This window comes from Nannospalax galili, unplaced genomic scaffold, assembly GCF_000622305.1.
Source record: "Nannospalax galili isolate Female #2095 unplaced genomic scaffold, S.galili_v1.0 scaffold346, whole genome shotgun sequence".
Taxonomy (NCBI): domain Eukaryota; kingdom Metazoa; phylum Chordata; class Mammalia; order Rodentia; family Spalacidae; genus Nannospalax; species Nannospalax galili.
In genome coordinates, this window is record NW_008357637.1 from 7551434 (window position 1) to 7574840 (window position 23407).

General features: G+C 35.6%; 1 protein-coding gene across 2 annotated transcripts in view; it reads left to right on the forward strand.

Annotated features, from left to right (window-relative positions):
- Agps (alkylglycerone phosphate synthase) overlaps nt 1-23407 on the forward strand; it is a 159120-nt gene that overhangs the window by 109762 nt on the left and 25951 nt on the right. For both annotated transcript variants that reach the window (XM_029557257.1, XM_008855325.3), the window contains exons 12-16: nt 662-713; nt 5728-5804; nt 7615-7727; nt 14741-14810; nt 17313-17374. In XM_029557257.1, coding sequence (XP_029413117.1) covers nt 662-713; nt 5728-5804; nt 7615-7727; nt 14741-14810; nt 17313-17374 — 374 coding nt within the window. The remainder of the gene's footprint in view (nt 1-661; nt 714-5727; nt 5805-7614; nt 7728-14740; nt 14811-17312; nt 17375-23407) is intronic.

A 23407-nucleotide genomic window follows, 5' to 3' on the forward strand; every position in this document is an offset into this window, starting at 1 on the left:
TATGGAAGAATCTAGTACAGTATAATTCACAAATGTGTAATTTTTTAAAAAAATTTATTTTGTTTTAATTTTATGTGTATGAATGTATTGCCTGCGTGGGTATAAGTTCACCCGTGATATGCAGTGCCTGCGGAGGTCAGAAGAAGGCATCAGATCCCCTGGAACTGGAGTTACAGATGGTTGTTAGATACCATGTGGGTCCTGGGAACCGAATCCTGGTCCTCTGTAAAAACAGCCAGTACTCAACCTGTGAGCCATCTCTTCAGCCCCACAAATGTGTAATTCTTAAGACACGTATTTAGTCTTAAGATTTTCTTCTTTTTTCTAAAATAGTCTGCTTTGAGGCCTGGTATTTCTTGTAGTCTATTCTCATAGTTTTTTGCAAGGCAACAGGTAGATTTTATTGCTGAACTTAAAGATCTGAGTATGTATGTATGTATGTATGTATGTATGTATGTATGTATTTTCTACATATATTTCTCCAAATATTTTTGCAAGGCACTGAGGTTTGTCTTCATGAATTTACAAGCTGAGATTCTTTTCTTTCCATATATCTTTAGGAGTCTGATGTTTTAAATACAGTATATAACATTCAGATTCTACTTGTGTGACTTTCTGGTGTTTTAAACTTATTTCTCAATTTTTTTTCTCTTTTAAACAGCGATGTGCTCCTGCATCTATTCGCCTCATGGACAACCAGCAGTTTCAGTTTGGTAAGTATGATGTGGAAATTTAAAAAATATATATTTTATTTATTATTTTTATTTTATGTGTATGAGTGAGTGTGTTGCCTGCATGTGTGTGAGTGCACCCGCGTCATGCAACGCTGCGGAGGTCAGAAGAGGGTGTCAGATTCCCCTGGAACTGGAGTTAAGGATGGTTCATAGCCACCATGTGGGTTCTGGGAATTGAGCCTGGGTCCTCTGCAAGAGCAGTCAGTGCTCTTAACCACTGAGCCATCTCTCCAGCCCCAGAAGTGGAAATTTTTTATTGTTAAATTAGCTTACAAAATTTGCAGAACTTTCCAGGTGTGGTGGTGCCTGCTTTTAATCCCAGTGCTTGGGGGGCCAGCTTGGTCTACATAGTGAGTTCCTGGCCAGCTGTGGCTGTGGAGATACCCTGTCTCAAAAGGACAAAAGAAAAAAAACAAAAAATGCAGAGCTAGAAAGGTATCATGTCTCTTCCCTTCATGGAGCTCTTGGTCTAATGAAATGGACAGTTGCGTAAATGAGTGTGGTGGAGGGGCTGTAGAAGACTGCGCTGGATGCCGTGGGCTATGAATGAAGGTGTACTTCATTCCATTGGATTTTGCTTAAATTGAATAAGGAGATTCAGTAAATGGTTCTACTAGAGGTTACACTTGATCTAAATCTTCAAAGGGAAATAGAGGTTTGCCTGAGATAGCCTCTTCTTCCTTACCACATTTATTTCCTTGTCAGCAAAACTATGAATTTGTGAAAGCAAAGTAGCATGTTTTAGAGTACTCCGAATAGGGTACATCGGATAGAGACTAGAGGATAAGCTGGATGGGCCATTTAAGGCTTTGCAGAATAGATTTGGATATCTTTTCTGAGGTGGAATTTCTTTTTAGGGGGAATCAATTAGCTTTACATTTAGAAAGTCCTTTCTGGAAGCATTGCTCAAGATTAGTTAGGGGCTATATTGGAAGAGAAGCTGTAGGTGATGAAAAGTTCAAGGGGCACATTTGGAGCCACTTAGCAGGGGTAGCAGTGGTAGAGTAGAGGATAGGTTTTTCAAAGGGTCAGTCAGCCAATTGGATGTGGTAGGTTAGGTAAAGGGAAGAGTTGAGGACAGCTCCAGAGTTTGATTTGGTTGGCTGGTAGTGGTAGTGGGAAAAAAAAAATTACAGTGGATTGATCTAAGGTGCTGTTGGGATATTTGGGTAGAGAATGATAGGCAGATGTGTCTATAAAGTATTAAGCCTTTTTAAAGTCACATTTTCATTTTTAGTTTTATTGCTGTGTATTTTTCATATTCTGAGTTTACTTCGGGATTTTGGTTTATAGAATTAAAATACTCTTGAAACAGTTCCTGAAATTATTGAAACTTCTCAGTAACAAATAGCAGAGGCTAACCTAAGCAGACTTTTGTTTATAATGCCTAAGGGTAGCTTAGGTTTTAATTTAGGGAATAATGACTAAGTTGTATAGAAACCTAACTAAAGAAGTCAGGTTCTTAATGTATCAAGAGCTAGTTTCTTAATTTGATTCTTTTAGGTCAGTCATAGTTTTGATTTTTAAAAATAACTTCTAGAAATGTTTTATTTATTTATTTATTTATTTATTATTTATTTATTTATTTATTATTTTGTTTTGCTTTCTTTTGGGGCTTTTGAGATAGGGTCTCCCTGTATAGCCCTGGCTGGCCTAGAACTTGCTATGTAGACCACCAGGCTGGCCTCAAACTCAAAGCGATCTCTCTGCCTCTACTTCTTGAGTGCTAGGATTAAAGTCTTGTGCCGCCACACCTGACTTGAGAGCTAGGTCCTAAGCAAGTCATAGATCCGATTAGTAGGACTGTGCTGTCTGTTGACATGTTATCAGTGTAGTAGATTATGTTAGACATGACTTTGTAAAACTAACTGATTTAAACATTTTATTTATAATCAGGGTTTGTAACAATTTAAAATGGGAGTTAGAGAAAAGGTCCTTTAGTCTCTGTCACCCATTCCTCATTCTCTTTACCTAGAGACATGCTGGCATACTCAGTTCTACCTCTGGGCTTTATCTTTATTTTTATTTTTTATTAATTTTTAAGTTTGCATATAAAGTTGAGCTTTTTGAAATCTAGTCTTGACCGTGTCTCCTTTTTTACTTAGCCACCAAAATGATCCTTTTGAAGTACAGATTAGGATATGTCCCAGCTTTAACATTTTCCTATTTTATTAGTATGCATTCATTGTGCATAGTTTTGGGTTTCATAATGAGAAGGTCTTTGAACTATGTCATATATTTTGATCATATTCACACATCCTTCCCCTTTTTCTGGATTTTCCTTTTTCTAGAAAGTCCCATCTGGCAACATTGCTCTAGGTTATTACATTTTTGATTCCTCAGTGTCCATTGAAGACTATATGTGTGTATATTCTGTTAAGGCTTTATGATGAAGCAGTTAAGAGTAAGGCTTAGCACAGCAAGTGATATCCAGGATCCTGAACCAGCCATTGGACTGATTGGTCATTGTTTGTGCTGTACCTTTAGCAAGGTACAAAACCCATTATTATATAGTAATATAGTATACTGAAATTATTTCTAGTATATTGTAATAATGTACATATTTCCTGCAAGGTCTCAATTTTGTGAATCTTTCTTAGTCATCTTTATATCTCCTGCACTCAATCACATAGTGGACATTGAGATATTGGTGGAGATAATCCCTAAGCTGGCAAACCAGAGCGAACAAATCCTAGATAACTTGAAGCACAATGCTGAATGCATTATCAGCTGCACAGTTTGTCACAAACCTCTTCACAGCTGTTCTTAAAGGTGCTATTTCCACAACTGAAGGCTAAATATTTTCATTGGCGTCTACAAGCCCTGCATAGTAGAGTTGAGACTGAACTCAGTTTATATGATTTCAACGCTCAAGAACTTTATCCAGTCTCAAACCACTTCAGACATACATCATTAATAAATTTCTTTAAATTAACATTATAATAGTATGAAATTCACTAATCAAGCTCTCCAGCCAGTAGATTTAGAAATCAATTTACTATAAAAGTAAAACACACTAACCAGAATACATTTAGAATGTAACAGTTTGAAGGGTAACATTAATTAAATAAAAAGCAAAAGATTTTTTTTTCACCCAAGTTAGTACTAATACTTCAGGGCTGTGTCAATTCAGTGTTAGGGATGTGTCTGGCTGATTCCCACCAGTGAAATGGAAATGTTGCCCATCTGTGTCAGTGGGTTAAGGTGAACATTTATCTTTAAGGGTTATTTCACATAGGAGTAGTAACATTTGAAGTTCCCATGCATTGTATAAAGATAGTGAATTTGAAGACTTTTGTATAAAGAATATCTTAAATCTTTGCAAGAACTTAACACTTCTGTGGTTCTAGGGATAGAACCCAGAGCATTGGGCATACTAGGCTTTTTTAAATTAAACATTTGCAACTTTAAAATAATATAAAGATGGTGATCTTTATGAGCATCTGTATAAAAACTGGGAAGTTTAAAGCATAACAGTTGTAAAACCAGCACTCTATAGCTGATATGCATCCCAGCCTTTTCTTTGATATTTGAGACCAGGTCCCTTTAGTTTGTCCAGGCAGGTTCTGAACTTTCAGTCCTCCTGCCTCAGCCTCCCTGGGAGCTGGGATTACATGCCTGTGCTACCAGACCTGACTCAATACATTTATATGTTTATTTTCAGTTAATGTAGAATGAGCTCTATTTGGTATAGGAAGTGAGAGTCTTGATGATGTGCTGTTTGTAAATTTATAGATGTTAGAAATTATCTTTTAAAGCATAGTGTGCTGGAGAAATAACTCTGGAAGATTATAATGAGAGAGAACAACAACAAAAAAAAAACCTAAATAAATCTTACTTTTGACCCAGAGGCTCAGGAATATTGTTAAGTTGTTTTCTTAGCTAACCTGCAGTTCATTTTCTTTGTTTTCTTGTTTATTTTTCTTTTGTTTTCTTTCATTGTCTCAGCTATAGCATGGATAGCTCTTAGTCTCTGGTTAAGACTTATTGCTTAGGTTTTTAATGTAACATAGTTTTCCTGTAATCATCAGCAAAAATGTAGTATTACAGATTCAAGTTCTCACTTCAAAGAATAGATGGATTGGAACAAAAGACTAGCAGTGATTGTTTTAAAAACAGCTACTTTGCTGTTTGCATTTATTTTCTAGGAAGATCTTATAATTCAAAACAAAGGCCTCAAAGCTTAAAGTGTTTATTAAAAAAATAAGCAAGCTTCCTTTATTTGAAGGTAATTTTAGGTTTGCTAAAGACTTCAAGATTTTTTAATGAAAATTCTGCCTAAATGATATGGAGTAATTTCTGAATTGGGCTCATACTACTGAGGCCAGATTACTCTTAACTGTACCCATCACAGGCATTGAGAAATTGCTATTCTTGAATAAGGATGAGAAAACAGTAAAAGGTTTTCACTCAATTGAGCTTAATCTGCAGGCAGAGATGTTAATTTAACAGACTCTGGAATGCCATTTGTGTTATTTTAGCAATTTTAACTCCCTGGGTGTGATTAAGGAAGCAATTGCTAGTTTTATGCTAAGAATTCTGGGTGAGTTAAGAATTAATTAAGAAACAACCTTAAACTTTACTCCATATTTGGTTATAGTTCTGAATGGTTTTTTTATAATTAAAAAAAATAGCAAAACTAGGCACCATTGGTTGTTCTTAATAAAATAAAAATTAATGAAGTGGTTTCACTATGTGTAAACCATGCTACTGAAAGATAACCCAAACTATGTATAGTATTAATTACACGTAGTAATTTGACTTAAAAAACAGAATGAGTTTTGTAAGTAAAAAGTTGTAACTTTTAAAAGAATGTAAAGATAAAAGATCATGATCTTAATATGAACATTTATATAAACATTGGGAGGTTTAAAAAAATCACAGTTTAAAACTTTGCTTTCTTAAGATACTAAACTAACACTGACTTTTGATCTGAGAAACACTGAATTTGCTATTAATTTAATCTGTAAACGTCTTCCCTCTTACTTCCCAGGTCATGCTCTTAAACCTCAGGTCTCCTCTATTTTTACATCATTTTTAGATGGATTAAAAAAGTTTTATATTACAAAGGTAAGACTATAAAATCTAAAAATTTTAAACCATAGGGTATTAATTTTGCTTCTTTTCCTTCCCCTGATACAACCTACTAGGGGTATTTTTCCATGTTGCTTTTTATTTTTCATGTTGAAACAAGTATTTGATAAAATACATCATCCAGTCAGATTTGGAAATTTTTCTTTTTCAGTTTTAAAGTTTCAAAAAAAAACCCTGCATTGAATAGTCTTATGCTGATAACATTTTCTATAGCTTCAATTTTTCCTTTACAGTTGTAATGATGAACTGAGTGTATTGAGTATGGATGGATTCCTTTATTCTTTTAACCTGTGATTACTAGATGCTTTCCAAGGTTATGCCAGCTTGTACCACAATGGCAATAAGTGTGTGTCATTTCATTCTTGTAGACTTGCTAATGCATGGGGTTTTGTTGTTTTGCTTATTTTAGATAATGCAATTTTTGTGTAGATTAATTGAATATGGTTGTTGTGCCATGGATGGCTGCTTGTTTTTCATTGTACTTCGATATATGCCCTTTTGAGTAATGGAATTATTAGATGCCCTTTGTCATAAATTTTGTAAATAATATTTTCTAGTCTAGTACCTCCCTATTAATAGGAGTTTTTCTTTTGGGTGCCAAAGTTTCAAATTAATTCCTTTTCTTCTGATTAATCTCTTTTTGGAAAACACTTGCTCTGTTAGTATGACTAAGGACACCCAACCCTTTCCCCCATTATTGTTTAGTTTTATCAGTTTTTTTGTTTTTGCTGTTCTGGGAATTAAGTAAACCCAGGGCCTTATACATAACAAGCAAGTGTTCTACCACTAACTATAGCCTTAGCTCCCCCTCTTTGTGTTCAGTGAGGTTTTTTTTTTTTTTCATTTACTTCAGTCTTTTGCTGTTAGATGAGGATCTAAATTAACCTTGTCTCTAATCCCTGCTTCTTTTCACATTGAGGTGCCTTGCTTAAGGCACCTTACTGAGGACTCAGTCAAGAATTAGACCACATTTTAATGTTTCTAATTCTTAACATTTTTGTTATTGCTGTTCTTGAAAAGTTAAATGGGTTTAATTGTTATAGTGGTCTGGTTTTTCTTCTCGTTATTCAGAATTTTCTTTATTACTGCCATCATATGTTCATTATTCTAGGAAAATTTTAGAAACATGCCCTTTAGAAAGACCATTGGAATTTTTATTAGAATTGAAATATTCTAGTGTATTAATTTGGGCAAGTATTAGTAGGTTTGTAATAATTCATGCATTTATAAGAACATCTGTCTTACCTATTTTTTTCTAATGAAGTTATATTTCTTGTAAAGATTAGTCTTAGTTCTTTTCATGCATGAGATATTTTTTTGAAAATACTATTTAATATATTTATTGTTGGTGTATAGAGGTATTATTGACCTCCCCCCGCCCCTCTATCGCCCCTACTTTTTTTCATCATTTTGTGATTTTGTTTTAATTAAGTTAAAATTCTGGGAAATTATTTGTTTTATTTATATACCAGTGTGTCATTATAAAACCATAGTATATTTTGAATGAAGGTATATTTCATATGCTTCAGTTTTTTGTGTGTTTTCATAATACTGGGGATTGAGTTGAGGGCCTCATGTATGCTAGGCAAGTGCTCTACCACTGAGCTGATAGTCATCTGAGTAGGTACATTAAGCGTTCTTGTTAATTGATGTGTAAAGTTTCAAAGCTGACTTTTTAAGAAGTTGATATATTGTAGCTCACATCAGAAGGAAAAGAGCAAAATGTATTTTGGTTTATTTTGTAGTATGACTTACCTGTAATAAAATTGTATTTTATGTTTTGTAGTTTAAAGGATTTGATCCAAATCAACTAAGTGTAGCCACATTACTGTTTGAGGGGGATCGTGAGAAGGTTCTTCAACATGAAAAACAAGTGTATGACATTGCTGCAAAATTTGGGTATGACTTTAAGTTTATAATCTGAAGAGAATCTAAACCTCTAATATTTCCAGGTGTAGTTACTAAAGCACCAAATAGTCATGTTTCCACACAGGCTGCATGTATCATCAGTTACTAATTTAAGTTTACTCTTAAATTTGTTGTAATTTATGAAAGCAAACTTTAAAATATTTTTTTATTCCAAAATTTTTAGGAAGTATGATATGTTGTTTTTGTATAATTATACAGACACACACACACACACATACACACACACACACACACAGAGTTAAATAGGTTTTTCTAGATTTTTTTTGCGTGAATGACAGGCTTATGGTATATGATATGGTTGTGTCAGGTTACTCTTTACTGATATTAGTACGTGTATGTTAATGTGTTTTTAAAAGGAAATTGTGTTTAGTCCATGGTACTTGATGAATTATCTCTACTCCATCCCCTGTCACTTACTGTTTTATGTTGGTATAAAGAAACAGAAAACATTTCATGTCTATAACCACCTGAATAATGATAGGGTGGTTTCTGTCTGTCTGCTTGATGGATTATAAGACTGATCAGTGAGACTGCTAGTGGAAATGCCATTTATCAGGACTACATTTTCCCTTCCTTTTTAAATTAAGTACATGAACTAACAATTTTCTCAAGTACTAGTCTTTACCTTTTTTGTTGTTCAGGGGTTAAAATATATCAGGCATATTATGCTTAGTCTGAATTCCTTTTAAATAGTTATTTCAAGTCCTTTCTTTTTGTCTTTAAAAAAACAAGCATTTAAGTGAGAGATAAATGTTTTGGAATGTCTCAATTTTTTGTTTATCTTAAGCTAGCCCTTTACTTCTAGAATTGCTTGAAATTAGCATTAAAGTATTCTTAGAGTGGAAAACAGTCTAGTTTTGGGCTGAGTTTTTACTTTATTCTTGTTCTGTTTTTGAGTATTGAAAATAAATCCTTATTTTATGTTTACTATATTCTGAAACTAGCAAGTACAATTTTAATCTCTAAATAAAAGATGAAGTTTACCAGTCTTTCACCTTCTTTCCCATAATTAACTTTTTGGCAGAATTGCTCATCTTCCAACTAAATTAATTAAAAGTAGCTCTACTATAAAGATTCACTTAATGACCAAGTAGATTTCAAGTTATCTCATTTTTGTTTGAGCTTTTGCCTTGCACGTGTTTTCCTTCACAGAAGAAATTTAGCTGTGTGTGTGTGTGTGTGTGTGTCTGTCTGTCTGTCTGTCTGTCTCTGTCTCTCTATTTTTAGCTTCTAAGTTATATGGAGTACAAATATACTTTGTTTAAAAGAGTAAAGATTTTTTTTCCTTTTACAAGATTCTAGTCAGAAAGGCGATAATAGTATCTTTCTATATCTGCTTTAGCCTGACATATTAGAAATTGAGGGTTTAAAATTTTTATCCTTACATTGAATGCTTCATCTTAGCCAAAAGGCTGAGGAGTGATCCTTGCGTAGTTAAACATTTAATTGGAATTTCAAAATTTTTCAGAAGTATTTGGATGGAAATGAAAACATTTTGCCACATTTGGGTCACTGTATGTGGGGTTAAATTGGCTTAGCTTCACCTCACTATTCTCCTACTCCATAACACATAACCCCCCCACACCACTTTGAAGAATTAATCATTATAATTGTAGTTCAAAGTGAAGCTAGGAAATGGTTAGTGATGTATCACATTTCCCATTATAATGCAGAAGGTAAATGATGAAAAATGTCTTTGTTTTACCTCACATACAATCTTCATAAGGCATAATCGTTTCCTCTTAGTGTTACTTTGTTGCCTAGAACATTCTGTGTGCACATGCTTGATTACCTTGTTGACTGAATGCGTGACACTCAGTACTATGTTTCTTTTCTGATATCTTTTTTTTTCTGCTCCATTTCTGCCTAATTACTATTTTTCTTGAAAAAAAAAATGTTCATTTTAACCTTTAGAGCTTTATCAGAATCAGCCTAACAGTTTTGTTTGTTTGAACCACCAGCTGTCATAAATGTTACTAATGCCAGTTTTGTTCTCTCACAAAATAGCCTGAGAACAAAGTAAATCTTCTCTAAGATAGGAGGTCGAACCTCCTTGAGATACTATTGACTTAATTCTAGTAATTTTGCTTACTCTGAACAAAACTTGGCTCACATTCATCCATTTAAAATGGGTTTTAGGGGGCAGGAGAAAGGGCTTAGTGATTAAGAATATTGGCTGTCCTTGCAGAGTATCTGGGTGCGGTTCCCAGCACCCACATGGCGGCTAACAACTGTATTTAAAGTTCCAGGGGATTTGACTCCCTCTCTTCTGACCTCAGCACACATTACATGACAAAGGTGCACTTATGTACATGCAGGCAATATACTCATACACATAAGATAAAAATAATAAAATATTTAAAAATGGATTTTAGTAAATGAAATAGCTTAAAGCAAAAGTAAAGCATTAAAAACCTTGGCTCAGATTAGGATCTCATTTCCTTTTTGCTAGTTTTGCTCTCATTTATTTATTTTTTGTCTTTTTGAGACAGAGTCTTCCTGTAGCCCCAGCTGGCCTGGAACTCACTATGTAGATCAGGCTGGCCTTGAACTGTGCCTCCCAAGTGCTGGTACTTTAAAGGTGTGCTACCATGCCTGACTTTATTTATTTTATGTAGATGAGTATTTTGCTGACAAGTCAGTGTACCATGGTAGTTTTGGGCTTTTTTTGTTGGGGTTTTTTTTTTTTTTTTTTTTTTGAGATAGATCTCCCTGTAGCCCAGCTGCCTGAAATTCACTATGAAGACCAAGCTGGCCTCCATCTCACAGAGGTCCACATGCCCCTGCCTCCTGAGTGCAGGGACTAAAGGTGTATGCTACCACACCTGGCAGGATTGCTCCTTTTTAATTAAAATTAATTTCTTCATGTACTTTTATCCTGGCTTCCCTAGTTGGATATGAAAATTCATTTTGAACAATCCCAATTGTCATTAGGAAATGACTTAAGGCTATTTTAATTTTTTTAATTCTTTGAAATATAGTACCTTTTTTTTTTTTAAGCAAGGATTTTAGTTTTCCTGTTTTCAGTAAACATAAATTTCTGTTCTGATTACCAAAGACTCAATGAATATCTTCTTCTTTAAGTGCTTCACTGTCAACTCTGGATCTGCCAGTTTCTTTTCTTTCTGCACCACCAAATTTCTTTTGCTAAAGTTTTTGTATCTTAGTTGAGCTCATCTGTTTTGTTTTTAATTAGGGCATTATTAATCTCTCCTTTAGCTCCTTTTGTTTTATCTTCCGTTCTTATTACCTGAAAGCCGAATTCTCTTCTGGGAGGCCCCCACTGCTTGGAGTCTCGGCTTCTAGGCCTTCTGTGAGGTGCGCTGTGACCCTCTCTCCCCCGATGACCAACAAAACTGACACAATGTATTTGGGTTTTTGTACAGAGTTTATGATGTCTGGAAGAGGGTTACTTACAAAGGCATGCACCTGTGAGCTTTTTTCCCTATGTCTTGGCTGAGCTTTTCAGATCGGGTGCTGCCAGAGCACTGGCTAAGATGGCAAACCTCCTGTCACCTTCCCGCTTCCTTGGTGTTCCTCCTTAGAATCCTCTCCCTCATGCAGTTGAAGCCGACTGATTGGGTGGGAGGAATGACTATCTTCCTCGCTTTTTACGGAGGCTCTTAGGGTTCAGACATTCAGCTGTTACTTGTTCTTTCTGAGGACACGCCTATCCAACAATACCTCATTAGCTAAAATTGATCATTCTTAATGGAGTACTTCTAATAATGTAGAATGTTTTTATGTCTTAGCCACTTTTTCCCTCCTTGCCTTCCAGTCCCACTTCAGCATTGTTGAATATGCCTGAACACAGGATCCAACAGGACGTAGTAGCCAAATGCTGAGTAACCATGTTTTGATTATTTATCCATGTTTGCTAGTAAAGTACTTTACTTCTAAGAGCTGAGCAGAACAGACATCTCCTGTCGGCCATGAGAAGTGTTTCGACGATGTTTGCCATAGAACCGTTATTACCATTATTTTTTTTTTTTTGTCTTTTTTTTTTTTTTTTCCAGAGCTGAGGACCGAACCCAGGGCCTTGCACTTGTTAGGCAAGCGCTCTACCACTGAGCTAAATCCCCAACCCCATTACCATTATTTTTAAAGTGTGCTTAAGTTATTTAACATAATTCAGCATGAGAGTGATTAGTTTGGCCCAGTGGCCCTTTTATATAAAATGACAGCCTCACATTTCTATTGCAGTCACCTTCCCACTCTATCATGAAACAGCTTTAAATATGTTACGGACCTTGTAGATTGTGTTTGCAATTTTGAGAACAAGAAGTAAAGAATGGATACTCTACTTTAAAATAAAGCAGTCTGAGTCTCAGTGTATTTTTTTTTTTCCTTTTGGAGTGGCTACAAAATTGACAATTCAGAAGTATTTATCCAAGTTTTATGATTGCTTACATATTGTACCTTAAATTGATTCTGGCTAGATTGGCAGTTCCAAAAGCACAAAAAAGAGAGGCTCCAAAAAGCTAAGTTTGGGGGAAATTTGTGATTCAGAATGTCTAATTACAGGTTGTCTTTATTTTTTTGTGTCTGAGGGTTTTGGTTTTGGTGTTTTTGGTTAGTCTTTTTTGCTTTCAACTTTTTTTTTTTTTTTTTTTTTTTTTTTCTTTTTGAAGCAGGGTCTCCCTGTAGTCCCAGCTGTCCTAGAACTCACCATATAGACCAGGCTGGCCTTTCAACTTTTTTTTATAAAGCTTTTTTTGTGTAGGGCTCATCCCACTGGATCCCAGTATCAAATGGATCCTTCACCACCAAATAGTACCAAAAGGTTGAAAGGAAAATGACTTGACCTAGGCAGGAAAGTAAGACCTTATCTCACCTGGGAAGCAGAAACAGGCTATTACTTCTCACCACATAGCATCTTAGCAGGTTCCGTCTCAAAGATTCCCAGCACAGGTCCCCTGCCCCATTTTCCGACCTTCACTCTCCATTCTGTTAATAGTTCAGGGGAAGAGACCGCTTCTACTTTCTAGGTCTGTGCTGTTTTTGTGTCTTCCTGCATTCCTCTAAGTACTTGCCATAGTAATTTTGTGGTTTTGAAACTTTATTTGGCTGTGCCTCAGATGTCACATCCAACCCAGAATTGTTTTTCGGTCCCTTCCATTCACTTTGAGCAGTTTAACCTGAGTTCTATCTTACTGGTTCATGAACATTGCATCCTTTTCATTATACTCTAGGTTAAGAATTCTAAACTAGAGTTGCTTCTGACAATTCTTTGCCACTCCTTCTGGATGCCCCTAATTTTAAAAATATCTACGTGTAAGAGTAAGTCAGGGAATTCTTTTTTGGCCCAAATTCTAGCCAAAAACAGTCTTATAATATTTATGTAGAACAAGGATGTATCTATATCATACCATTTACTATCAAGTCAAACAAAACATAAACAGAAGAAATGGTTTAATTATAAAATATCAATTGGGGTTATAAGAAGTGGTTCTTTCTTTAGTTGACTAAAATGATTTAACTTTTCTCTGATATAGAAAAAGAGTAAGTAATAAGTATTTTCTAGAGGTAGTTGAAAGCAGTATTCATTTATTGTCTTTTAAAATGAGAACCTCAACAAACCAGAAAACTTGGACCAGATGATATGTTATATAGAATTAATTCTAACTAGATCATCAAACACCATTTCTATGATATATAGCTGTCTATATATTGTTTTATAAACTTTGATAATTTTAACATCATGCCTAACACCCCAAATACTACGTGGTGTTTGATAAACTTCTTGGTATTTGGAAGTTCCTGGTCAGTCATCACACATTTTTACATATGAATAAAACTGTATGTGAATGTAAGACTAAAAATGTAAAGCAGATTGAATAGCTCTTATGTTTGGAACCGGAAGTGTTTGGGATTTTGAGCTTCTTCAGACTTGAGAATATTTTGCATATGCATAATGAGATATCTTGGGACTGGACCCTGTGCTTAAACCTAGAATTGATTTGTTTAAGGTTAACTTATACATAAGCCTGGAGTTAATTTATGCAGTGTTTTTAGCTTACCTGAATTTTCACTGCAACCCACTGCATGAAGTGTAGTGTGGTTCTCCACTGTGGTATGCTATTAGTACTCGGAAAGTTTTAGCTTTCATAGCGTCTTGGATTTCAGATTAGGGCTATTCTACTCATACAGATAAAATAAGAATATTATAAGTATCTTGGCTAGTTTTGTGAAGGTTATTTAAGCCTGTTCCTTGTGACTGATGCTTTGTCTGTTCTTTATTTTTATTTTTATTTTATATGTATGAGTGTGTTGCTTATGTATGTGAAAGTACACCCATTTATGCAGTGCCCACGGAAGTCAGAAGAGGGCATCAGATCCCCTGGAACTGGAGTTACAGGCAGTTGTTAGCCACCATGGGGGTGCTGGGAACCGAACCTGGGTACTCTGCAAGAGTAACCAGTGCTCTTACCCACTGAACCATCTCTCCAACCTGAATCTGTTCTTTTAAGATAGGGAGTAGTTGAACATGAGTTCATTTAGCTTGGTGGATAAATGTTTGAAATTAAATGACTAGGTTGTAATATAAGAAAGTGTTTTCAGATTTTTTTTGTTCTCCAGGCTTATTCTCTTGACAACTCTGGCATATTTATGATAAATGAGGCTAAGATAAAAGCGAGTGTAATAGGGGTTGGAGAGATGACTCAGTTGTTAAGAGCACTAGCTGTTCTTGCAGAGGACCTGATTTCAGTCCCCAGTACTCATGTGGTGGCTAACAACTGTCTGCAACTCCAGTTCCATGGGATCTGACACCCTCTTCTGACGTCTGTGGGCATTACATGATGTGGTACATTTACACACATGCAGGCAATACATTCATACACATAAATTAAAAATAATAAAATATTTTTAAATGAGTATAATACATGTTAATCTGTTATTTTGAGATATTGTCATCAGTTTGAATTTTTTGTGTTTTTATTAGTTCACTTAAAATGTATTGACAGCTTGTTTTTTAATTTTAGTGGTTTAGCAGCTGGAGAAGATAATGGACAGAGAGGTTATTTGCTAACTTATGTCATTGCGTACATACGTGTAAGTTGTATTTCTGTTGTTGATTTATATTGTAAACAATAGTTTTTCTTGCTTAGAGTTAATAAAATTGCCTTACTATTAAGCTACTCTAATTTAGCACATCATTGTACTTAACTTTGGATTTGCTGCCCATTTAAACTTTCTGTATATGCTTTAGAGGACCTTAGTTTTAATGTCTTTCTGCTCTTTAAAAGAATGGAGTCATTCTCTGTCTGAAAGTTGAGCATGCCTTTCTTAATATTACTTGGTTTAGAATCAAGCTGTTTTATTTAGCAACAACTTTCGTTTGATTTATAATCCATTTTAAAGGTCTATAAATCTTTACCCTTCTTTAAAAATGGAGGTTTAAGTTGATTCCAAGTAGTCCCTGGTTCATTAGTGATGGTTACAGTGCAAAAACAAGGAAATAATCCATGTGCACTTGTGCTTGAAAAGCTGCAGATCATGTGTGAGAAGTGTCATCGGCCCTGCTCACTTCATGCCTGCTGTTTACTGACACAAAACTGTCCTTTCAAAATTAATTTGTTTTCATTTGTTCTTTTAATTTTGTTTTCCTAACAAAGCTATAACAGACTCAAGTTTCTTAATTGTTTTCTACTGTTACTGAAGTTACTTTAAGAAGAATTTACCTGTTATCATAAGTTAACATAAGTTGAATGCCTTATTTTTTTTCTTTTGGTCTTTTTGAGACAGTGTCTCCCTGTAGCCCCAGTTGGCATGGAACTCACTACATAGACCAGGCTGGCCTCAAACTCACAGAGCTCTTCCTGCCTCCGCCTCCCAAGTGCTCGGACTAAAGGTATATGCCACCACGCCCGGCCGAATGTCTTATTCTGAAAAGACATTTCTTGGCTAACTTTGTAAAAACTTGGCTTTCTCAAACGCTGTGTTTTCTGATTTTCTAATTGGAAGTTGTTTTGAAGGCAATGTTTATAAAAATTAATGTAAACTTTGTTTTTACTTCTCTCAGAAAGCCTGAATTTAATGGGTGATCATTTTAGAAATGATTTAGTCCTAGCTAAGGTTGAAGTTTCACATCATAGTGAATAGTCAGCAACCCCACCCCCCAATCAGTGACTTACAGGGAAAGCAGATTGATTGCCTGCTCACTGTGTTAGGAATTCTGCTTAGGAGATGTATAAGTCACCAAAGTAAGTAGATGATTTTGGCTCTGCCTCTTATAGACTCTCAATATCCCAGATCTTCTGAGAGGAAATCATTGAGAATCTATAAAGTCTATAAAATTTGTAAGATGTTTCCTCTGAGTATTTTGAGGGACATCTGTTGAAATCAGAATTCTAGAAAATAGAATATAACTGTGATGAGTACAGTGTAGATGTACTTTGGAGGAAAAACTCTTAATTTTTAAAAAGTCCCAATTAATTTTGAGGCTGAAACAAAAGCAAATTAGGAGCTATCTCTCTAAATTTATTTGCTTTATTATTATTTTTTCTTTTTTACATTTAATTATTTTGTATGTGTATGTGTATGCATATGGATGCAGGTGCCACAGCACACGTGTGGAGGTCAGAGGATAATCTGCAGGAGTCAGCTCTCTCCTCCCACCATGTGGGTCCTGGGGATTAAACTCAGATCATCAGGCTTGGTGGTAGCCACTTTTACCCACTCATCCATCTCTCTGGTCCTATTTGCTTTATCTTTAAAATAACATTTTTCTAATGCATATTACCATTGTCATGAAATATGTTTCCCAAATAAATGAATGCATAATGCAAAGGCACACATTTTACATCAGTAATTTTGGGTGAGGAATGTCCTGCTAACCCTTAGTGGAGTTGATTTGTTTTTATTGGGAGTGAAAACATGTACTGGTTTTTATACCTTCGAAAGTTTTCATTCAAAATTTTCCATTTCTGTAATGACTTGTGAGTCTTTCTTTCTAGCTTTGATTATGCTTTGGGTAAAGAAATTAAATATTGTGTTATTTGTAAAAGAAATATATCTTACATGCTATAAAGTGCTTTTATAGCAAAACTGTCTCCAGATGTTCTTCTGTTCTGTCACTTCAAGGATAGGCACTGCATTTTCTAAATTTGTTTCTAAATAAAAGTTGATATGAAGAAAGCATCTCCCCTCCCTACTTCCTTCTTAACTTACATCTTGGTGCTCAATTTTTATGTGGATTGTTTTGCTTTTTAGATCACTAAAATTTTGTTCCCTAGTCTTTACATATACATGGACTTTTCCTGGATAGAGACTTCATTCACTGTAGAAATATTTCAGGTTTTTTTTTTTTCTTTCTTTCTTTTTTCCCTGTGTCAGACACTGTGTGTGCTGCCACGGATATGGACAACAGCACAAACAGGTTGCTGTCCTCAGGGAGGCGGTGCAACTTTCAGAAACTTTCCAGTTGTGTTATAAAGTATGTACCCATACATAACAGTGTGGGTGAGAAATGTAGTGCCAGCATGTACCTGAATTCTAACATGTTGATACTAATTGCATCTGTTGTAATTTTGTGATTTTTATTTTTCTTAACAGGATTTGGGTTTGGAGTACTATGTAATTGGAGAATCTTTTGAGACTTCTGCTCCTTGGGACAGGTGAAACCTTATAAAATGCCTTGTTTAAATATACTTTATGAGTTGATACATGACATATGTATTCATATAATGCATTTTGTGTGTGAATATGTAAAGCTTAAAAAAAATTTTAAGAAACTGAAATAAGGAATCTACTCTTGTTTAAATTAGTATCTTTCTCTGAATGACATGTTTTTTTCTGAAAGAAATCCCATTTAAGAAATTAAGCATTTCTACCTTTAAATGTAAGCAAAATTTTAGTGCTGGAACATAGTATAGAAAATGTCCTAAATAAAATAAATCGAAGTATTGTCTAAGTTTCTGCTCTGTAAACACACACACACGCACGCACGCACGCACGCGCACACACACACACACACACACATATATGCCCATACACTCATGTGCATACAAAGGGTTTAGAGAATTAATAATAAAACTGATAGGAAATGTGAGATAGTTTTATTAAAAATGGACTTAAAATTTATTTTTATTTTGTGTGTATGAATGTTTTGCCTGCATGTATATAAGTACACCAGTGTCATATGGTACCTTTGGAGGCCAGAAGAGGGTGTCAGATCCCTTGGAATTTTAGTTACTGATGATTGTTAGCTGCCATGTAGGTACTGGGAACTGAACCCAGGTCCTCTGCAAGAGCAGCCAATGCTCTTAACTGCTGAGCCATCTCTCCAGGTCCAAAATGGACTTTTGCATTAACTCATTCAATAAATTCTTAAGGAAATTGTTGGTATATTTTATTTTCTTTGAAATCCTTATATTTTACCTTTACTTTATAAAATTTATGAAATCTTTTAAATCAATAATGAAGTATATAGGCTCTAACATTCTTCTCAACCTACTGTTGAGATAGTACATATTTTCACATTGTGTTCTCTTCTTCCCTCATTCTTTCCCTCCAGAAAACTGTCTTTTTGAAATTGTCATTGTCTACTTACAGATTTTGACTTTCGGTGCACTGGTGGTCAAATTTCATGAATTGTTAGAAATGAACTCGTTTTATAGTATCGCCCTTTTATTCCTCTTCCTGCTTGTGGCTTAGTTGGATTGGTATATTGACTACCATAGAGTTGATGGCTTAAATGTTTTTAAACTGAGTCATTTTTCCCTCATAGTCTGTATGTTTGAAAAGTGAGATTAGGGGTCTGGAGAGACGGCTCGGTGGTTAAGCGCATTGGCTGCTCTGACAGAGGACTCAGGTTCAGTTCCCAGCACCCACGTGGTGGCTCATAACCACCCAAAACTCCAGTTCCAAGCAATCTGCCATCCTCTTCTGGCCTTTGTTGGTCACTGTACAACACAGGTGCACTTACATACATGCAAGTAAAACTCATACACATAAAATAAAAAATAATTTAAAAAAAGAAAGAAAAGTGAGATTAAGGTGGCTGGGTAGCTTATGAAGGTCTTCTTCCTAGTTGACAGAAGGCCCTCTTCTCATTGTGTATTAATGTAGCTAAAAGCAGAAAGAAAGCCAGCCTTCTCTTTCTTTGTAAGGACATCATTCTCATGACTTGATTACCTTACAAAGGCTCAAGGTCTTGTCTCAAACTATCACTTGGGACAAAAGAGAAGATTTCAATATATGCATTTTGAGATGGACTCAAACATTCATTCTTTGTTCCTGGGAAAATGAGTTAGTATAGTATTATCTCTTCGCATTATAATTTCCTTATCAATAATATTAACTGATGACTGTCCTCTTGTCTTTTTATTCTTTAAACTCTGGAGGCCAATCTTAAGTTATTTAATTTTTTTTCATCAGTTCCTGTATATACACATATTTATTTAATTGATGACTTGATAATTTCTCTTTTATGTTCTGTTATATATTGGTTTGTTTCCATTAGAAACAGTTTCTTTAGCTGAAGTTTTAATAAATAACATTAATAGAAAGAGCCTACATTTTAAATATGAAATTCATCACTCATTTAGCAGCTTGCTTTGATTTTCAAACTAAGCAAGTAGACCAGCATTAGCAGTATCCCACAGAACCAAAGTCTCCAATGCTTTTACATAGTTAAGCCATTGGCCTTGGCATGCATACACCACTTAAGAAGCTATCTGTCTTACTAATCTTTGCATATCCCACAGTGACCACAGTACTGCTCCCCTTAGGTGCTCAATGAATATTCTGTGATGAGTTCTGTGAATGAGCTCTGAAATAATATGAGATGACAGCCTATCAATAAAGCCATGATAAAAGTTAAAGATTTAAAGGCTTTGGAGATACCAGCAGAGCTCTTAGTATTAAAACCTAGAGCCGTGTATATAAACACAAATCATACAGAGTATAGAGAAAAAATGAGTGCCTGAGAAAGAAGTCTAGGGAATCTTAGCATGTAAGGTGGTAAAGAAGATGGAGGAATACTACCCATAGGATTTGGAAGAAAACCAGTGAGGTGTGAGAAAAGCCCAGTGAAGTTTTTTTGAAGGAGGGTATGGTTACCAGTGCCAAATTTGCTAATGGATCAAGCAAGAAAAAAATTTAAACATTTTATTGAAATATTGCTGTTTTTACACAATATAATTTGATGGTATTTAGATTCCCCTCTCCATCTGTACCTCCCCTTATTGCTGCCCGCCTAGTTTAATGTACTCTATTTTGTATATAATAAGACCTACAGAGTCTACTTTGTGTCTCCAAATATCCTTCAGTGTGGGTTCATCCATTGGAGCCTGGTTAACCTACCAAGATTCTCTTCCTTGAAACAGAATGTCTCTCCTCCTCCAGCAGCCTTTGGTTGCCAAAATGTCCTTAGGTTGTATTGGGGTTTCTTACCCACTTCCCCATGTCTGTGCTGAAATTTTTGTCTGATTTGAGCTTGCATGGGACTTCTGTACTCTGTCACCATTGCTGTGAGTGCATATGAGTAACTGACCATTTGTATGGAAACCTCTGTTTTCTTGTGGCCTTCTATCACTTCTAGCTTTTACAACCTTTCTGCCCCTCTTCTGCAGTGATTTGATCCCTGAGCCTTGGGAGATAGAAGTTTGAGATAGGTACCCTATTCAAGGATAAGCACTGTGCATCCTCTTGTTCCCTGCACATAGGCTAGGACTAATTGTGGGTTTCTGTGTTAATCACCATGTGCTGCATAAGGAAATGTCTCTGGTGAGAGTTGAGGGATGCATTAATCTGTGGGTAGAAAAATAAGCCATTAGGAGTCAGTTTAATAATTACTAGTAGGAGACTAGTATTAGCCTCTTTCCTATGTCCTGTGACCTGTCTAATACAGTTTCCTAAGCCTGATGCCAATGTTGGGTATGGGCTCCATCCTAGGAAGTGGACCTTCAATCCAATTAAAGAGTGGTTGATTATTCCCATAATATTCAAGCCACTATTGCAACCTCTGGACAAATCTTGCCAGGCAAGTTGTTGTTGTAGTTCACAGGATTCACAGCTGGATAAGGTTGATGATCATATTTTTTCCTTCTGGTAGCATGTATAGCACCTTCCAGCACTACGAACACTAGCCAGTAGAGATGAAGCTCTGAAGTCAGCACCAGTTTGATTTCTCCTTGTTTGTTCTACAGCTCATGTATGTAGTATCTTTAACAATAGGGTCTTACCATCCAGTTCTGATGGGTAACCAAGAGCAAGGGACAGTGGCTAGTGCTTGAGATTCTATGGGATTCCCTGGTCACAGCTTCTAGAGAGGTAGTCCATTTCTGGCATTGAGGTTCCTGTTTTTCTCCTTATTAACCTATGATATTTGTAAAGGACAATGTTGGTCCTTGCGTTATAAGGTAACTCCTTTTAATCTTTGAAAAATGTGTATGTGTATACTTGAAGAGCTTCTATAGTGGTAGGTTTCCATGTGGCTTTTTCTAAAGGCTTTTCGTGTTACTTATCCTTCCCCATACTCCCTCTTCTTCCCTGCCCTCCATTTAACCTTCCTACTCTGATGTTCCCCTTTCCTCCTTCATATCTTTGCATTTTACCACCCCTCCCAAAAATCTTCCCCCACCACCAGTGTCCATTTATTAGTTTCTTGATCTCTCTGGATTTTCAAATCGAAACATGCATATCTAGTATTTCAAAGCTAGCATCCTGCTCTGAGAGAGAACATGCACTCTTTGTCTTTCTGGGTCTGGTTTACCTCACTCAGGATGATTGTTTCCAGTGAGAATTTCCTGCAAATTTCCCAATTTCTATTTGTAGAGCTGAATAATCCTTCATTATCCATCTAGGTTATTTCCAGTTTCCAGCTAAAAGGGCAGCAATGAATATGGATGAATAAGTATTTCTATAGTAGGGTATAGAGTCTTTTGGATATATACCCAAGAATGGTATGGTGGCATCATATGGTAGGTCAATTTTAAGCTTTTTGAGGAATCTTCACACTGATTTCCATAGTGACTGCACCAGTTTGCACTGCCATGAGCAGTGGAAATTATTCCCTTTTCTTCACAGCCTCACCATTTTTCATAGTTTAGTTGTCAAAATAAGCATACTAAATGCCAATAAATTTACTATTGTATCAAAGATTTTTAACATACACCTTACCACTCCATAAATGAGGTGTATGTAACATCAGTAGTCATATTTACCCATAGCTCTTATGAATGAAAGCAGAGTTTGAGCACTATTTTGTAAAAGCAAATAAAATGGTCAATACTATATTGTTAAAAGTAAATTTGTCATGGTAATAAAATGCTAAAACTTTGCATATTTATATTTTAATCAAAGTTCCTTATTTTTCCTGGGACTAGAGATAATTTTAATGTTTATAAAGCATAATCTATTTAGATGTCACTTTTTTTAATCTCTTACATTCAACAGTTTGAAGACTCAAGTTAGGTTAGCCTTTGAGTTTCCTTGGTATCATTTTAGCTCTCATGATGCTGAATAAGACAAAGTTTAAAACACAGAATCTGTGTTAGAATGTGTGTGCACTCACACTGTAAGAGCTTTGCCTTCCAGATGAAGCAAAGTATGTAATTAAAACAATATAGTACAGTCATATTTTAAAAGATGAATTAAAAACTAATCAGTACTGTGAGCTGGGTGTGGTGGCTCATGCCTGTAGTCCCAGCACTTGGGAGGCAGAGGCAGGTGGATCTTTGTGAGTTCAAGGCCAGCCTGCTCTACATAGTGAGTTCCAGGACAGCTGGGGCTACAGGGAAAACCCTGCTTCAAAAAGACCAGAAAACAAAACAAAACAAACAAACAAACAAAAAAACAATCAGTACTATTAAAGACTGTCAAATCTTCTTCCCTTTAAAGTTTTATAACTGTCCCTTTTGGTCTATTTTCACTGACTGCCCCACCACCCCCACCCCTTATTTTTATTTCTTTGACAGGGTCTCACTATGTAGCTTAGACTGGCCTTGAAGCTCCCATTCCCTTACCTCAGACTCTCAAATGCTGGTATTATATGATCCACTATGCCTGTCTTCATTGACTTTTAATGTCAAACAGTCTAACAAACTTAATGATACTTTACAGATGGTATATGTAATGAGTGTCAGATTGGGTTTTAGTTGGAGAATAAGCTATTTAACATTTGATATAGCATTGCCATTATCAATTGAATTATTTTTAAATTAAAGAAAGCTTCCTAGGCACGAAGTGAAATTGGTAATTCATACAACCCAGAACTGAATTTTCCTTAATACTGTATTTTTGTCTCTGTTTTAGACAGACTATCCCTGTAGCTTCAGTTGGTCTGGAACTTGTTATGTAGACCAGGCTGCCCTGGATCTCACAAAGATCTGTCTGTCTCTGCCTCCCAAGTGCTGGGATTAAAGGTGTGGGCCACCATGCCTGACTGTATTTTTGGCTTTTAGAAAACATAAAATATTGAAATTCATCTTACCCTACAATTGGATTCTCTTGAATGTAGGGAACTCCATGACGGAGTCTCAGGTATGCTCTTCTCACTAATGTTTTCTTAAAGTAAATCCAGACAGAACTTTGTTTTCTTTGAAATTATTAATGGAGGGCTAAGCTCAAGTGGTCAAGGCTTTTGTCTATTCTTAAAGAGGTAACCGTGAAAGCTGTAGTTAAGAGAAGTATAAGAGAAGTATGAT